Source organism: Heteronotia binoei, chromosome 14, assembly GCF_032191835.1.
Source record: "Heteronotia binoei isolate CCM8104 ecotype False Entrance Well chromosome 14, APGP_CSIRO_Hbin_v1, whole genome shotgun sequence".
NCBI lineage: Eukaryota > Metazoa > Chordata > Lepidosauria > Squamata > Gekkonidae > Heteronotia > Heteronotia binoei.
The window spans coordinates 72193804-72210820 of NC_083236.1; the positions used below are offsets into that span (position 1 = coordinate 72193804).

General features: G+C 51.0%; 1 protein-coding gene across 1 annotated transcript in view; it reads left to right on the forward strand.

Annotated features, from left to right (window-relative positions):
* AP1G1 (adaptor related protein complex 1 subunit gamma 1) overlaps positions 1-17017 on the forward strand; it is a 34862-nt gene that overhangs the window by 10033 nt on the left and 7812 nt on the right. Inside the window, exons 2-13 of the mRNA XM_060253940.1 lie at positions 2895-3098; positions 5153-5277; positions 5894-6035; positions 6830-6926; positions 7644-7720; positions 8262-8270; positions 9051-9146; positions 9281-9361; positions 9450-9548; positions 10224-10279; positions 10714-10827; positions 11947-12087. Coding sequence (XP_060109923.1) covers positions 2898-3098; positions 5153-5277; positions 5894-6035; positions 6830-6926; positions 7644-7720; positions 8262-8270; positions 9051-9146; positions 9281-9361; positions 9450-9548; positions 10224-10279; positions 10714-10827; positions 11947-12087 — 1238 coding nt within the window. The 5' untranslated portion in view covers positions 2895-2897. The remainder of the gene's footprint in view (positions 1-2894; positions 3099-5152; positions 5278-5893; positions 6036-6829; positions 6927-7643; positions 7721-8261; positions 8271-9050; positions 9147-9280; positions 9362-9449; positions 9549-10223; positions 10280-10713; positions 10828-11946; positions 12088-17017) is intronic.

The following is a 17017-nucleotide window of genomic DNA, read 5'->3' on the forward strand; positions in this document are numbered from 1 at the left end:
TTATAACCCTTTGGGGGCATCTGCAGCTTCACCTGGGATCAGTTCTGACATGGCTGCAGGCTCTGGGGAGGGGTGGCTGGCAGGCAGGGAGCTGGGTTCGGCCATCCCTCCGGCCTGCTAGGGTGAAGCCTTTTCTCCTTGGGTGGGTTCTGCTGCCGTCCTTGCTTTGCAGTTGAAGGACTAACACGGAGCCTTAAAGGGGGAGCACTGTAAGGGCTGTGGCTTCAATTATATGGGGTTGAGTGACACCACAGATGTTTCAGTGCAGTGTTCTGCATTATGCAGCTTACCCTAGCAACCTTCATTTGACTTCTTTTGTGCATGCACAGTTATCCTAATCTCAGATACCTGGCTCACACCTCCATTGGGTTGGTTTGCTTCATTCTGATTATAAACCTGCAGCCTGCTCACTGATTGTACCACCTGTAATGTGTCAGCATGCAGAGTAGGCCAGCTCCGGAAGAGCTCCCTCTGCTGGTGGGCAGGTTCCTCTGACTGGTGCAGGTGGTTCCATAGGTGCCCAGGCCCACAGCTGCTGAATGTTTGGGACCAGATGCAACAGGGAGCCCATGCAGGCACCATACAGGGGGATATGATGGGACCAGATGCAACAGGGAGCCAATGGGGAATATGATGGCCACACCCTGGCTGCTGTTTCCAAAGGCAGCCCTCATTAAAGTGCATTTGGGGAGGTCCTTTTCAGTATTGAGGGCATTTGTGATCAAAGCTGAGTTTCTGTAAGAAAAATTGCAAGTATACCCCGTACTTGAGAGGCAGCTGCAATCTGCTACATCTTATTCAACTTAATTTTAATTTTTAGATTTATATCCCGCCCTATCCCACAAGCGGGCTCAGGGTGGCTTATTGTTGTATAGGTACGTAATTTTTGCCATCTGAAAGGTAGAAAAAAATTAAAAGCTTGAAAGCAAAAATAAATTCTGCAGTAAATAAAAGAGTGTATTTTTGGACAGAAATGCGTTGAGAGGACTACTAGCATATCTGAATATTAAGTTTAATTTCATAACATTGAAAACACTGAATTTTTCAATAATGAATTATTGTAATCATTTATTTACTGTAGTTCTAGTCTGCTTTCCCTCCTGGGACTCAGAGCAAGTTACATTGTGGGAGTAGATGACAGTTCATATGAAGAGAAACGCAATCAGGACTTTGTAAGTCAAGACAAGCAATATGAGAAGACATCTAATGAGCAGTGGGGGTAGGGCTAGGATTACCAAAATCTGCACGAGCAAATGTGATGCAGAGTGTGGCTGTAATGGAGTAAAGTGGGGTCACGTCAGCTGGAAACAATAAAATGACAAGAGGGTCAAACGTGCAGCAAACTGTAATATGTCCCATACACAGTAACGTAAAAATCCTAGTCCCTTTGTTGAAGAACCCTCCTGAACTGCTGGATTGTACGTAGCTTGGGGAATGGCAGTCAGGCCCTTCCACAAGACGGGGGTGACTACAGAGACAGCACGTGAAGGGGATCTTGCCCACTGGCAGCGTGGAACCTCGGGGGAGCAGAGCTGTGGTGGTGGAGCGTAGGAGGAGAGGCAGCCCCGCAGGTGAAAGGCTCTAAGGGCAGGCAGACAGCCAAAATTATGTATATTTAAACAAAGTTACTATTGAAAATGTTGTCTATGTCTACAGCAAACAAAGCAATTATCCTCCCTCTCATGTTGACTCTGGCCCCCGTGTTGAAATGGCGCTAGGTTCAGATAGGGGGCATTCTTCTGCAGATGTGGGGACCCAGCAAAGGGGGGTTGAATTCCCCATGAGAGGCATGTCGTCTGCACTTGCCCAGGCAGTTTGTAGGAGTGTCCTCATGGGTGAAGGAAGAAGATGACGACAACGACATTGGATTTGTATCCTGTCGTCCACTCTGAATCTTAGAGTGGCTCAGAATGTCTCTTACCCTCCTTCCCCACAACAGACACCCTGTGAGGTGGATGTGGCTGAGAGAGCTCTCCCAGAAGCTACCCTTTCAAGGATGACTCCTACGAGGGCTATGGCTGATCCAAGGCCATTCCAGCAGCTGCAAATGGAGGAGTGGGGAATCAAACCTGGTTCTCCCAGTTAAGAGTCCGTGCACTTAACCACTGCACCACTTCCGCCTTGTTTCCATTTATTTGCCGGGCGCCAACCCTTTGCAGCTGCCAAGCAGTGGTTCTGGTTTCCTAGAGCGACAGGACTGTGCCCTGTCAGTGTATTGGTGGCACTTCACTCCCGACCTGTGGATTGCCTTGTCCATCAGAGAGATGGTGAGGAGCATGAGGGACTAGCTGGAGGCCTAGTCACAGGTCGTTACCATCTCCTGGTACCTCTAAGCTTGATGGGTGGAAGGGCTGATGGTGTTGGGAGCTGCCCAGAGCCCCAGAAGCACCTCTGTCAGCTGCCCGGTGCAGGTCTTTCAGAAGGGCAACTGAGCTGTCTTTAGTTCTGCAGCTGGGACAGAGGCTGCCTGGATAGGAGACTAGCTAAAACGTTCATGTTGTGTGGCCGACTGTCGTTCTCTCAAGCACGTTGCCTGGGAAGGGCAGGTTTCACACTGGGTAGGAGGCTTGCTGTGTCTTCAGGATGCAGCCCCTTGGCCTGCTGCACTCTTAGGCTAATCTTCAAAACCAGTGGTTTAAGTGCCTCATTTGGAAAAACGGAGAAACTACCTGAGGTGCTTTAGCTGGTGGTGCCAGGGTCTGGTCAAGAGACCCTCTGCGTGCAAAGTGGGTGCTCCCTGCTGAGCCTTGTGGAGGGAAGGTGGGCAGAAAGGTGTGTTTGGGGCCACCACTATCGGCTGCAGAAATCTGGCGCTTCCAGTGCTTGTTGTACACCTGCAGCTGCAGCAGTGTCGGCAGAGACCAGCTGACTCCTCCTTGTCCACCTTTCCGCAGAATATGCCAGCCCCCATCAGACTCCGGGAGCTGATCCGGACCATCCGGACGGCACGGACACAGGCGGAGGAGCGGGAGATGATCCAGAAAGAATGTGCTGCCATCCGGTCATCCTTCCGAGAAGAGGACAACACGTACCGCTGCCGGAATGTCGCAAAGCTGCTGTATATGCATATGCTGGGCTACCCTGCACACTTTGGACAGGTAGGCCCTCTTCCCTTGGAGCAGTAGCTGGAACTGAGCATTGGTGGTGGCCTCTCATCTCAGCATGGCCCTCAAAAACCATAATTCCATGTGATGTTGTGTAATACTTGGCTTGGTGGCAGAATGGTCCAGAGCACTCCGACTGGTCGTTGAAAGTGCTTGCCCAGGTGACCTCCAGCTAAGCGTGGACTGGTGAGGAATGCTGGATCTCTCTTCCAGGGAAGTTCTGTTCATCACACAGGGGAGCTTGGCTTAGAGGACGGGAACGATCACTCTGGTTTAATTCCATCAAGTGTTGCAAGACTCTGCAGATGACGAATTCCATGTCTGAATTTTCCTAAGTGGGTTTTCCCGTGCCAATAAATGTCTTCCTTGACATTGATGTGGTTGTTGTGAATGGACCAGTGTAATCGTTGTTGGGCTGCGGGAAGACTTCCTGAGCATCTGAACCTCTTGGTCACAACTAGATAACAAGCGGAGGTGGATACAACACATAATTGATTTGAGGCCCAGTGTGGGGGGGTATGTGAGCCTTTTGCTTTTTCGGCAGACAGATCCGCAGGTTGCTCTGGGTGAGCAGGGCTTGGCTGTGGTCAGCTCTTGATGGCTTCGCAGGAGTTTTGAGGTTTCCAGGAGAACTGGTGGGTTCTCAAGCTGGCCTTTGCCCTGAAGCAAGAAGGCATTAGAGAGCACGAGGGCAGGTTCTTGTGTGTCCTTGGTCCTTTCCCTTTAGGTGAAAGGGTCTACTGGTGTCAAGTTTCTCCTCCTTCACTAGATGGTGGGGTCACTTCAGCCTGAGGGAGTCCTTGGAGATCAAGAGGCATTTTGACAGCAGTCTGATCACCACTTGAGCTTGTTGGGCTTGGAAGGCATAAGGATGGAAAGTCAGGTTCTGTTCTTCTTGCCTCTGACCACTGAGCAGTTTTGCCATCTCACACTCCCAAGGCTTCTGCAGTTGGGGAGACTCAGAAAGGGCCAGGTTAAGAGAGAAAGGGGGCTGCGGGAGGCCCGGCTGCCTTTCTTGTCCAGGACCTCAGTTTAGAGTGTGAATCCCCCCACCCCATCGAGCCACAGCTGTCCTCTTTCACTGCCCTATCTCTGCCGAATCACATCTGGGCCCTGCAGGAGGTGAAGCAGTTCCGCTGGGCCTGTAAGGCAGAGATGTTCCTCTGGCCTTGGGTTGAGGACAATGCTGGTTGTATTCTCTGGCACTCCCATCTTCCACCCCCCTGTGCCCCCCGTGAGCAGCTGGCTCTTTTGGATTTCTTATCATCTTTGAATAGTACTGATGTTATGGTTTTAAATAGTGTCATATTTATATTGTAATAACTTTATATTGTACACGGCCCTGAGCCCCATTCAGTGGGGGAGGGCAATCTAAAATGGAATATATGAACAAACAGACAGTGGCTCAGTTTGTGGATAAACTTGAGAGAACTTCTCATGTCATAGTCCTGCTGCACACTGCATTGGTCAGACCGCACCTGGAGTCTTGTGTGCAGTTCTGGTGGCCTCCCTTCAGGAAGGATGTGGGCATATAGAGTGGGTGCTCAGGGGCCTGGAGACCAAGGAGGAGAGGCTGAGGGAGCAGGTGCAGAGGAGAGCGATGAGGATGCTCAGGGGCCTGGAGACCAAGCAGCCCCAGGAAGAAAGGCAAAGGGACCTGGGAAGGTTCAGTCTGGAGAAAAGGAGACAGGGGAGGGGGGGACAGGATGGCTCTCTTGAAGTCTCTGAAGGGCTGTCCCATAGAGGAGAATGGCAGGGAGCTGTTTCTGTTGGCAGCAGAGGATAGAACTTGCAATGATGGGTTTACATTAAGGGTTGGAAGGTTCCAGCTGGATATTAGGAAAAGCCTGTTTGCAGCAAGAGTCGTTCAGCAGTCTTGAAGCAGCAGCTGGATGAACGCTGGTTGGGGCTGCTCTGGGCTGGTCCTGCTTCAGATGCTTGCAGACTGATCCCTTCAAAATCTGCTCCAGCATCTTCCCTGGGACAGAGGCCAGACTGGCTGGGATGAGGGCTGCAGCAGCAAACCATTTCTGTGTCCCTTCTTGCAGTTGGAGTGCCTCAAACTGATTGCCTCTCAGAAGTTTACGGACAAGCGGATTGGGTACCTTGGAGCCATGCTGCTGCTCGATGAGAGGCAGGATGTCCACCTTCTCATGACCAACTGCATCAAGAAGTAAAGCCTCTTTCTGTCCCGCTGCTGGGCTTCTGGGGCTCTTGCTTGTCGTGGAGCTGGGGAGCTCTGCAAAGGCCTGATTCAGGCATGAGGGGTCTTGGTCTGGCTTCCCCTCCATAGACAGTGGCTATAATGCAGAAGCTTTTAGCTCCCGCCTTGAATAAAGAGCCAGGGAGGCTGCAGTGGGGCAGTTAGCCAGCGTGGTCTCGCTGCAGCTCTGCCCAGTCCTTGATGCTGCCGCCGCCTCTGGATCCATGGAGGCCTGGCCTGTGGGGTGGCCTTTCAGAAGCACATGTTCCGCTCTCTGCTGGATTTACAGAGGTTGTGAGCGTCTGAAGCTCTTGTGCACTGAGGAGTAGGATTGTTGATCCCCCTACTAGCTCAACACTGCCTTACCTGACCAGGATCTCAGGTGGTGAGAGCTTTCTTGGCACTTCCTTTTAGCTGGAGGAGCTGTGTGCGGCATTTGCACAGAGGCTGTGGCAGGCAGAACAGCTCTGCTTCTTGCTGGATCTCTCTTCCAGTTGTGTGAAGAGAGGCAAGCCCCCTTGTGCTGTTGTTGTCCTGGGCGTGCCTGGCCTGGATGTTTAATCAGGCTGTGTTCCTTCCCTTCTAGTGACCTTAATCACAGCACGCAGTATGTGCAGGGCCTAGCTCTCTGCACCCTGGGCTGCATGGGCTCCTCGGAGATGTGTCGTGATCTAGCTGGGGAGGTGGAGAAGCTGCTGAAAACGTCCAACTCTTACTTGAGGAAAAAGGTACTCAGCTGTTGGAGGGTGCCTTGCTTGGAGGCCCCATGATGATAAGAGAAACCTGCCAAAGGACTTGGTTTTCCCCACAGAGTTGGTGGAGCTTGAACAGCCTTTGGCTTGTTTGCTCAGCAGCGTTGGCTGGAATGGCCAGTGTCTGTGTCTTCCTGGCTTTTCCTGCGAGCTGCTCCCATCTGGCTCCTAGGAGGGCTTTTCCTCCTTGGGTTCCTGGGCTCCATCATGGGAGGGGGAGCTGTTGCTGCTGTGGAGGAGGATGGCAGGGTGGGCTTTGCTTCTGCCAGGTCCTTGGTGAGCAGCTGTCCCGTGGGAGCAGGAGTGAAGCTGCTGGCTCCAGCCACACTGGAGGAAAGACTCCTCCTCCTGTGCATAAGCTGGATGGAGCTGGGGGACCTGGGGCAGTGGGGGTGGGGGGGCCTGTTGTAGGGAGAAGGAATCACAGGTGGTGGTGGAGATGGGGGGCGGGGTGTGTCCCAAGGCAGCAGAAGAGTGGCTGAGGATGAGAAGGTACAGGTGGGATGGGCTAGCGGAGGGGGAGGAGCCCCGGGCTAGGTGAGGCTGGTCTTGAGAAGCTGCTGAGGTCCTCCACAGGCCACATCTCTTGCCCTGGGCTTGTCTCTGGAGGGGATAACAGAGTGCCCATCCCGCTGGAGGTCCTCACTGGCCCATATGATGGGGGCGGGGGGGTGCAAGTGAGATGTGTTTGTTTTTGCTTTTCAGCTGGGGGGTGGGGGGAGATTGCATTCAGAGCTGCCAGACTGCCACCCACCCTTGTTCTTCTGCAGGCAGCCCTGTGTGCCGTTCATGTCATCAGGAAGGTGCCTGAGCTCATGGAGATGTTCCTTCCAGCCACAAAAAATTTGCTGAATGAGAAAAATCATGGTAATACCAGCAGTCAGGAACAGCAAGGCAGCGCCCCCCCCCCCCGCTGCTTCCTTTTTTGTTGTTGTTTAAGAAGTGGGGAGGGGGAAGCAGAGTGATGAGAACGGGGTCCACTGAAGCTCCTGTGTGTGTGTGTGTGTCAGCCAGGGGAGCCCTGCATCGGCCGACTTTGTGTTCCTGGGCCCCAGCTTCCCTTCCCAGTTTGCTGGACTTTAGTGTGGAAATGGTGGTGTGACTCTTTCCTGACTGGCAGAGCGAAGGTGACGGTTGCAGTCCAGCCTTGCAGCTTGCAGGCTTTTCTAGGACCCAGTGGGTGCTGCCCTGCCACGTGTCAGTTTCTGGACTGCTATGGTGTGAATGTAAAGGCACCTCCTGCCTGGCCTGTGTTGTGAAGGGAGGATGCTGTTGCTGTTGCTTTTGTCCCTGGCCTTTGCTTGGGGCCCTGCCAGAGACGGAAGCAGGCTGTGTGCTGCCAGCTCCTGGGGCTCCTGGCCCAGCCTTCTCACCCAGAGGCGATGATCCAGGGGAAAGGCTCAGAGTAAAAATGCTTGCTTGGCTGAGGAGTGGCGTCACCTCAGGCAGCCATGCTGGGGCTCCTGTGTCCAGAGACCCTGGCGCATAGAGACAAGCATGCCAGCTGGAGGATGGTGCCCCTCTGGCATGTTCCTGGGGCTTGGCTGTGCTCCATCTTTGTTCTCTCTCTCTGTTTTTGGGCAGGTGTTCTCCACACCTCTGTTGTCCTGCTCACTGAAATGTGTGAGAGAAGCCCAGACATGCTGGCCCACTTTAGAAAGGTAAGTGCTGATCCTGCCGCTCTGTTCCCGTCAGCAGTGTGAAGCTTTGACCCAGCGGAGGGTGGAGGTGGGGTGGGGGCTGCTTGGGGATGGAGAGGCTGTAGAATAGCAGCAAGTGCTCCGTCTGAGCAGAGGGCAAAATGGCCACTTGGTTTGACCTCCTTTGGGAACTGAAGCCTCTTGCTTGATGTCCTCTGCTGTGTGTCTCATGCTTCTGTTCCTGGATGTGGGCCTACATCTGCCTTCTTGGCCTCCACAAGACCCAGCAGGGAGGAGGGAGCCTTCCTTTCCTCCATTCTGGACCAGTGGAGGGTCAGCATTTCTCCCATCGGCCAGCCTTTGTAGACCCCCTGAGCCCTCTGGCAGAAGAGATGGCTGCATGTGTGCTTCTGATGTTGCCTTGGTTGCCCTGTTCACCCATGCCCTGGTGGTGGTGGTGGTGGAGGAGGAGGAGGAGGATGCTGTGAGCAGTCTCCTTGGCCTAATGCCTGCTTCGTCTCTTTTGTTCCTTTTCTCTGTTTGGAATCCTGCTGTGTGTTAGAATGAGAAGGTAAGAGGCGCTAACTCTTCTCCCCCTTTGAGTGCATGCTTGCCTCAGGCCTCTAGAGGGCTTTCTGCTGATGGTTCTAATGCTGCAGCTCGTCTAACACGCTTGTGGTCAGCTCCGTTAATGTCCTAACGAAGCCCCATTTTGTCTGTCTCTGTCGAATGGCTGAGTGGTCCGGGCTCTCTGTGGGGCCTCTGATGCTTGGGCAGGGAACGCTGCATTCAGCTGGTGATCAGGCAGGGCCATGAAGCTTTCCCCTCGGAGAGGCTGTCTGGGAGCTGCACATCTTGCTAGCAGTTGTGCGCAAGGCATTGTGCCCTCACTTCCTCTCATCCTACTCATGTTTACAATAGCCCTCCCCCCAAGAGAAGACTGCCACTTCATAGGCCTGTGGGCTGCCCCTTTGCCATCACGTTAGGTCTCTTCCACAGAGAATAAGGAGAAGTGCAGCGTGCCTTGTAAGACATGTCCTCAAGAGAGCAACTTGAACTCATGTGGGCGGGGGGGGGGGGGCTTCTCTAGACCCCCGTCCGTGAAATCAGGACTGGGCTGGGACTTTCTTCCAGGCTCTCGGAATGAAACCAAGCCCCATGCTTGCTAGCTGACATTATTTATTAGGTCAGATATTCATGTCCTGCTTTTCAGGTTTTGTTTTGTTTTTAATAATCTCAAACAGCACAGAAAAATAAAACCATAGTGCAAAAATTAAAATCAGCATATAATACAAAGGATGTTCCCAAACGAGACCTTCTTCGGTCTCTGACCGTTCTGTGTTCTTTGCAGCTGGTCCCTCAGCTAGTTCGTATTCTAAAGAACCTCATCATGTCTGGCTACTCCCCTGAGCATGATGTCTCTGGGATCAGTGATCCCTTTCTGCAGGTAAGGGCTCAGTGACCAGATTCCACTGCTGGTGGGCACTGATGGGCAGGGGGTTGCCCTCACAACTGCAGAGGAATCCTGTGGCCAGCTTCAGCACCAGAGCTCCATGTCTGAAAGGTGCTTGGTCCTCACAGGTGCGCATCCTCCGGCTGCTGAGAATTCTTGGGAGAAACGATGATGACTCCAGTGAAGCCATGAATGACATCTTAGCCCAGGTGAGTGAGTCGGGGGGCTGAGGCCTGCCCAGCCAGTGCAGGAAGCAGACTTCCCAAACGAGACTGGCTCTCTTCCTCTGTGTTCCAGGTGGCCACCAATACCGAAACCAGTAAAAACGTGGGCAATGCCATTCTGTATGAAACCGTCTTAACTATTATGGACATCAAGTCTGAGAGTGGCCTGAGAGTATGTATTGTTCTCCTGCCAGATGTTCTGCTGTGTTTCTGGGCTGCATCCTGGCTAGGTGTCATGTTAGAGGGGGCCTGGAAAATATACATGTAGCCCTCAGTCTCTGGCTCTGGGCAGAAGTCTACGGTGTCCCCAATAAAAGTTAGGCAGCCTCTGTTTGAGAAGCCACAGGGGAGTCTTGACCCCCCCCCCCACCTTGGAACTGGTTCCATTGTCAAACTTCTCTGAGTGTTAAAGAGCTTCTTCAAATGCCCATGTGACATTTGCCTTCCTGTAACGTAAGCCCATTAGATTTAGTCCCAGCCTGTGGCACAGCAGGGGAAGTCTTTGCCCTCCCCTCCGTGGTGGCCTTCTGGGCTCTGTCTCTCCAGTGGTTGTCAGACTTGCTCACTGGAGACCAGCTGGTAGTGAAGGCACCACAGGATACCTGCAGCAGGGTGTAGGGAAGTCAGGGAGGGGTGCTGGCAACAGCAGGCCAAGGCTGCCGTCCCTGGTATGTGTGGGAGGTGGTCTGGGGGCCCCCAGCACAGCATAGTTAGGGCAACTGGCCTGTATCCAGCCCTGGCTTTGGTTCTAAACCCCACTTCCTCTTGTTGTTGCTTGGCCAGTCACAAGAACTCGTATATTCGTACCTCTCTCTCTCTCTCTCTTTTTCTCTTTCTCCCCCTCCAGGTCTTGGCCATTAATATACTTGGCCGATTCTTACTCAATAATGACAAAAATATTAGGTGAGTCCAAGACTTTGGGGAAACCACTGTGGTTTGGGCAAGCCCAGGCCCTTTGGCAGACACCCCAGTTCCCCAGGAATAACACCAAAAATTCTGGAGAAGTGGCAGGGGGTGCTGCCTTCCTTCTAGAAGGGGTGGCCTGACCAGCTGCAGACGGTGTGAACCTAGACATGGCAAAGTATGCCTCATGGGACTACATGCCTACAGAAGCCGCCATGGGCTCCAGAAGATTACCAAGCGAGGCTCAGCCCTTCTAGAAATGAAGCTTTAGTTTTGCATGTGCTAGGCCTTAGATGCAGAAGATTGGAGCAAGTCACCTGGGGGCTGACAGAAGTGGTTTTTGCAAGCTCCACCTGCTGCTCCCTCCGGAGCAGGAGACCAATCTCTTCACCTTGGTGGTGATGCAGAATGGCTGCTGTGCTCCTCTCTCTTAGGTATGTCGCTTTGACATCCTTGTTGAAGACTGTGCAGACTGACCACAATGCTGTCCAGAGGCACAGGAGTACCATAGTGGACTGCCTGAAGGACCTGGACGTCTCCATCAAGAGGTGAGTGGCATCCTGGTGCAGCTCTTGTTGCTCTCTCCTGGTGCTCAGCCTCAGTTCGACTGCCCTTTCTTCGCTCTGTGTCTCGTTTCTCCCTACTTTGGGTATGGAGTCCAACCAAGTGCTTCTGTCTGCTTCTTAATTTTTGCTGACTTCCCCAGTTTGGTTCTCCTGCATCTGTGCCACAGCCTCAGGTTGCCCAAGTCTGAAGACCAGGAGAGCAAAGATTCTGTAGGGAGAGTTGTGAATGTGACATTTGCTGTAAAACTCAATCTTTTCGTTGTCGAACGGGGGGCGGGGGCGACATTACACAAGATGAGTGAGCAATGAGAGTGGAGAGTTGGTATGGGAAGGAGCCTGTGGGGAGGGGCCTTCTGAGGGGCATGAGATGTAGCCCTCCAGAATGGTCAGAGGCAGCAGCAGGTGTTTGCTTCCAGGGGCCGGCAGCTGAGGTAGCAGAACCCACATTCTCCACGGGATCTCCTGTCCCCCAGCCAGCCACTCTGCTCTTTGGCACTAAAAGCGCTTCCCTGGCCCAAAGCCGCAGTCCTCCCGCTTGGTGGAACTCTCTGCTGAGCAGCATTGGAGCCCTGTGGGGCTCGTGACAGTTCATTCCGCAGCAGGCCCTGCAAGGAGAGATGTTCTGTTCTGCCAAGCAGATGGTTGAGGAGAGCAACGGTTTTGAGTAGCAATTTGGCCACTTAGTTTCCTTCTCACTTGCCGTTGAGGGTCAGATTTGTACAGTGAGGCCTCATTTATAGGTTTTATGCTTCTTTGTATATTGTGGTTGTTTTTATACTTTGATTCTTTGATTGTTTTTAATGTTTCTTGTTGTGAAATGTTGCACAGTGCCCTGAACCTGCCCCGCAGGGCCAGCATTTTAAAAGTCTAAATAACAACAACAGTAATCATGTCTTTCATAAGAGCCAGCTCAGCAGGATCTTTGGGTGCTCCGCAGCCTCCGGAGGGGGAGGGGTCAGGGCTGGTGTTGCAGGATGAAGCCAGAGAGGGAAGCATCAGCAGAGAACCACACCCACTATCCCGGAGAGACTCTGGCTGTTGAGGGCTGAGGCAGCAGGCCGCAGGCATGGCTTTAGAGTGTCTCTCTGCCCCCTTTTGCAGGCGAGCCATGGAGCTGAGCTTTGCTCTTGTGAATGGGAACAACATCCGAGGGATGATGAAGGAGTTGCTATATTTCCTGGATTCCTGTGAGCCGGAGTTCAAGGCGGACTGTGCATCAGGAATATTCCTTGCAGCAGAGAAGTAAGACATTCAAAGACGGGGGTTGTTTTTGCAGTTGCTGTTAGTTAGATTTATAAATTGCCCTACCTGGTCGATGTGTGATGTACAGAAGCATTAAAAACATTTGCAAAAAAGAACAACATAGAAATACATTTTAAAAACGGATGGCGATACTAATATATTAATTATCCAGATTTGCAGATTGCTGGCTACAATGCAGGGGGAGCAAGAATGAAGAACAGAGAAGGGCAGCAGCCAGGACAGAAACTGTCACTATCCTTAACTTGAAGACCTGGTGGAACATTTCTGCCTTGAGGCCCGTTGGAATTGCATAAGGTCCTGATGGAATTAGGCAGAGAGTTCCACCAGGTTGGGGCCAAACAGAAAAGGCCCCGGCCCTAGTAATCAAGGAGAACCAGTTAGAATGATAGAATCCTAGAGTTGGAAGGAACCTCCAGGGTCATCTAGTCCAAAGCCCTGCACAATGCAGGAGACTCACAAACACCTCCCCCCCGCCACCGCACACCCAGTGAAACATGCTCCATGCCCAGAAGATGGCAAAAAGCTCCTTCAGGATCCTTGGCTAAAATGGCCTGGAGAAAAATTTCTTCTTGATCCCAGTGTGGTGATCAGGATTTCCCTAGGTGTGTAAGAAAGGGCCACGAGAACTGAACACTGATGCAGCCCTTCCTGCCCGCCCTCTCATGATCTGCCCAAGGTCACAGAGTCAGCACTGCTGTCAGATGGCCATCTAGCCTCTCTTTGAAAACCTCCAGGGAAGGAAAGCCAACCACCTCCCAAGGAAGCCTGTTCCACTGAGGAACCGCCCTAACAGTCAGGAAGGTCTTAATGTTTAGCTGAAAACTCTTTTGGTTTAATTTCAACCTGTTGGTTTTTGTCTGACCTTCTGTGGGAACAGAAAACAATTCCACACCATCCTCTATATGTCAGCCCTTCAAGGAAGATGGTGATCATATCACTTCTCAGTCATCACCTCTCCAGGCGAAACATACCCAGCACTCCCTCAGTCTTTCCTCAAAGGACTTTGTCTCCAGACCCCTCACCATCTCTGTTGCCCTTTTCTGGAAATGTTCCAGCTTGTCTATCTCCTTCTTAAATTGCTGTGCCCAAAACAGAACACTATTCTAGGTGAGGTCTAACCAGAGCAGAGTAAAGCAATATCATCGCTTCTTGTGATCTGGATGCTATACTTCTGTTGATAAAGCTGAAAATTGCATTTGCCTTTTTTGCTACTGCATCACACTGCTGACTCATGATCAATGAATGGTCCATTAAGAGCCCAATCCAGACATAAGTGGCAGCCGGCAGTGACGTAGCTGCCGCGCTGCTAGTAGACTTCCTGAGGGCTTCGGCACACTGAAGCGTAGGGAGGGGAGAGGTGTAGCTTGCTGTGAGGGAGACGGTTACCATGGCGGAGGCATGCAAGGGAGGTCGAGGCAGCCGGTGGGGAGGGCCAGCCCACCCCCCCCATTGGCCAGTCCTGGCTCATGACAGTCAGGGATGGGGGGAGACCGCGATTGGGTGCTGGGGAGGGGACTCGTCAGCCTGAGGCATGAGGGGATTGGTGAGGCAATCACGGCGCTCCCTAAGGGGTTTGCGAGCTTCTTCAGCAGTGGAGGTGACCTTTGTTTTTGGTTTCAATGAGTGCCTTTGGGACATGCTGCTATTTTTGCCAACGTAATGTTACGCCTCTCGGGGGGGGGGGGGGGGGGGGGCGTGTCATGGGCCGAACTGCTCAGGAAGCCGCCTAAGCCAGGCTGCACCCCCAACTCCACCCCCTCCCCCACCTGAACACCGTGCTCCGCCTCACTTCCACCCACGCTCGGGCACAGCCCTCAGGCAGCGTGGTTCTCGGGCAGCCCCCCCGCCCACATAACTCCTCTCCACTGTGGCGGTGCCAGTCGTATGTCGGTGCAAACCCTTCCTGCGCCCATGTAGCCGCTCGTCTGCTCCCAAAAGACTCCCCCCCCCCCCAGATTGTGCTGTAAGACTCCTAGATCCTTTTCTCACATACAACTGCCAAGACTAGCCTCCCCCAGTTTCCCAGCCTGTGAAGATCATCCTGTATACTGTATTGGCTACCCCTCCCAATTTAGAATCATTAGTAAGTTTAAAAAGCATTCCTTCTATTCCTTAATCAGAATCATTGATAAAGACGTTGAACAAAACAGGTCCCTGGACAGATCATTCCTCTCCAAGAGAATGAGGAACCCTTCACAAGCACTCTTGGGGTGCGATCTGTCAACCAGTTACAGGTTCACCTAACAGTAACAGGATCCAAACCATGTTTTACCGACTTGTCAACAAGAGTACGTGGAACCCTATCAAAAGCCTTACTGAAGTCAAGATAAACTATGTCTGCAACATTCCGCTGATCTAGCAAGGTAGGAATTTAATCAAAAAGTGATAAGGTTAGTCTGGCATGACTTTTTTTTTCTTTGAGAAATCCATGCCGGTTCTTAGTAACCACAGCCATCTTTTCTAAATGTTCAAGGACCAACTAAATGATGATTTGTTCTAAAACTTTTCCAGGAATAGACGTCAAACTGACAGGTCACTAAGGGAGGGACGGTGGCTCAGTGGTAGAGCATCTGCTTGGGAAGCAGAAGGTCCCAGGTTCAATCCCTGGCATCTCCAAAAAAGGGTCCAGGCAAATAGGTGTGAAAAACCTCAGCTTGAGACCCTGGAGAGCCGCTGCCAGTCTGAGAAGACAATACTGACTTTGATGGACCAAGGGTCTGATTCAGTATAAGGCAGCTTCATATGTTCATATGTTCACTAGTTACCTGGATCCTCCCTTCTTGAAGATGGGGATAACATTTGCCCACTTCCAGTCTTCTGACACCTCACCTGCTCTCCAAGAATTGTCAAATATAATGGCCAGAGGCTCAGAAATTACATCCGCAGATTCTTTTAGTGCCCTTGGATACAGTTCATCTAGCCCTGAGGACTTTGTTTCATTTAAAGAAACGAGGTGTTTGTGTCCTACCCCTGGCTGATCTGAGGTTGCAACTCCCTACTCTCGTCAAACGTTCCGTTTTTGCCATGTTGAGCATCTTTTCCCTCACAAGAGAAGACTGTGGAAAAGTAGGAATTGCGCAGTTCCGCGCTCTCTTCATTACCTGTTACAGTTTCGCTTTCTTGTCCTCGCAATGGGCCTACGATGCCCTTGCTCTTTTTCTTTTTTTGAACATAAGAAAAAAACTCTGTTTTGCTGTTTTTAGTATCTTTCCCTAGCCCAAGCTTATACTGAACTTTAACTTTCCTAACTCTTTTTCTACAAGCACTGATTATTTATACTCATCCTTGGTTCTAAGGCCCTCCTTCCATTTCCTAAATGAGTCTTTTTTATTTCTCAGGTCTTTGGAGAGCTGTTGATGGAGCCACCTGGGCTCTTAAGGCTCCTCCCAGTTTTCTTTCTCATAGGAATTGTTTGTACTTTCAATATTTTGCTTTTATGAAACTCCCACCTCTCCTGAACTCCCATCTCCTTAAGTATTTCTGGCCGTTATATTTTACCCAGCATAACTCTTAAGTGTGTCAAAATTTGCTTTCCTGTAGTCCAACCAAATGTCTGGCTACATACAGCTTTTCCCTTCCCCAAGGCTGTAAATTCCAAAGTCATATGGTCACTGCTACCCAGGGTGCCCACTGCTTTCACCTCTTCAACTAGTTCTTCCCTGTTCATGAGAATCAAGTCCAAGATAGCAGATCCCCTTGTTTCCCTCTCATTTCCCCTTGTTTTCCCTCTCCACGTTCAGCATCTTTTCTTCAGGGCATTCTTTCTTATGGGCATTGTACAAGGTTTTGAATTATTGTTTCGCTTCCCTGTACTATTTAGTTTAAATCCCTCCTTATTAGGTTTCCAAGCCTTTTACCAAGTCAGGGATTTATTTGATCTTTCATTTTTAGCAGAGTTGGACTTCCAACAGATGTCCAGGTAACTGAAATCTCCCATGACCACTGTGTCTCTGAGAACTTTGTAATCTGTTCTAGGAGCGCCTCATCCAAGTCCTCTGCCTGGCTTTGTGGTCTACAGCAGTATAACAACACTATTCTTACTCCTTTTATTTTTATCCAGAGACTCTCAACTGAAGTGCCATGCTCAGATTCACATATTTCCTCACAAGTGTATACATCCTTCACATATAATGCTATGCTTCCACCCTTCTAATTATCTAATCTTATCTAAAATTATCTAATTATCTAATCTTCCTTACTTGTCTGTCCTTTTTAAATAAGTTGTACCCCTCAGTCCTAATATTCGAATTGTGAGTGTCATCCCACCAGGTTTCAGTAATGCCTCTTAGGTTGTAGTCCCCTTCCCCTATTAGGACTTCCAGTTCCTCCTGCTTGTTTCCCATACTCTGCACATTAGCATAGAGACATCGGAATCCATGTTTTATGCCCCCTGAGGTTTTCGTTTCTGCACTTACCCGCACATTAATGTTACCTAGTCTGTGTGCCACTCCCTGCAAAACATAAGCCTTTCCCCAGTTATTGGGATCATACTGGGCTTTGAATTTTCACCTCGCTCCCACATATGATTTAGTTTAAAGCCTTCCTTATTAACAGGTCTCTTACCAAACACATTTTTCCCTGCCTTTGTGAGGTGCAAACAATCTCTCAATAGAAGAGCTTAATCCCAAAAGCGTAAACCATGATCCGAAAATCCAAACTTTTCTTGATGACACCATCTACATAACCAGTCATTTTTTTTGCCGTATCCTTCTTTCCCATCCTAAGCCACAGCCTTTGAAAGGAGCAACTAACAAAAACACAACCTGGCTCCCAGGTCCTTCACCTTCTTACCCAGAGCCACATAGTCTCTTTTAGGCTGTACCTGAACTTATTGTTCCCACGTGGATCAGCAAGAAAGGATAATCCATGGGCTTGACATTTTTTCCTACCCTTTCAGTCACATCTTGGA